The sequence below is a fragment of the Geospiza fortis genome, unplaced genomic scaffold (genome assembly GCF_000277835.1).
Source record: "Geospiza fortis unplaced genomic scaffold, GeoFor_1.0 scaffold15, whole genome shotgun sequence".
NCBI lineage: Eukaryota > Metazoa > Chordata > Aves > Passeriformes > Thraupidae > Geospiza > Geospiza fortis.
Genome location: NW_005054778.1, coordinates 17741 through 18451, shown reverse-complemented (window position 1 = coordinate 18451; position 711 = coordinate 17741). Strand labels below are relative to the sequence as shown.

Genomic DNA, 711 nt, shown 5'->3' with positions numbered 1-711 from the left:
CGCAGTCCCGGCGGCTTCCGTGGGATTTTGGGGCTTTTTTTGGTGAATTATTGGGGTTTTTTTTTGGGGGGGGCTCTTCCCTGGAATTGTGGGGTTTCCCTGCGGGATTTGGGATCGGCTCCGGTGGGATCGGCTCGGCCAGGAGGTGTGCGAAAAGATTCCAGGGATTTTCACGCAATTTCGGGGGTTTTCCACTGAATTTCAGAGGTTTTTTGTGGCATTTTGGGGTGGGGGTTTTTTTTTTGGGGAATCTGGGGGAAATTTGGGTTTTTTTTTTTTCATTGAATTCTGGGGGTTTTCCGTGGAATTTTCAGCTTTTTTTCGTGGAATTCTGGGATTTCCACCCCCCAAGACTCCCACCCAGATCCCAGTTTTGGCACCGTCCCACAAAATTGCCAATCCCAAAATCCCTGTTGTCCAGCTGGAGCAGATGACGGCGGAATCCCAGAGCTCCCTGGCCTCGCTCCAATCCCAACTGGAAGAATTCCAGGAAAAATCCCGGCGGGAACTCACGGATTCCCAAAAAATTGCCCAAGACCGCGAGGCTGAGGCAGAAAAATTCCAACAGAACCTCGGGAAGCTCCAGGACGAGGTTTGTTGGGAATCGGAGCTGAGTTTTCCAGGAATTCTGCGGATTTTTTGGGAAAATCCGGCCAGGAGTTTGGGGGAATTTTGGCGTTTTTCCGGCAGGTTTCCCGGCTGGAGGAGACG

General features: G+C 51.6%; 1 protein-coding gene across 1 annotated transcript in view; it reads left to right on the top strand.

The window, feature by feature from the left end:
- LOC115949119 (cingulin-like) overlaps positions 1 to 711 on the top strand; it is a 12014-nt gene that overhangs the window by 7743 nt on the left and 3560 nt on the right. The window contains 2 exon segments of the mRNA XM_031065436.1: positions 353 to 592; positions 691 to 711. Coding sequence (XP_030921296.1) covers positions 353 to 592; positions 691 to 711 — 261 coding nt within the window.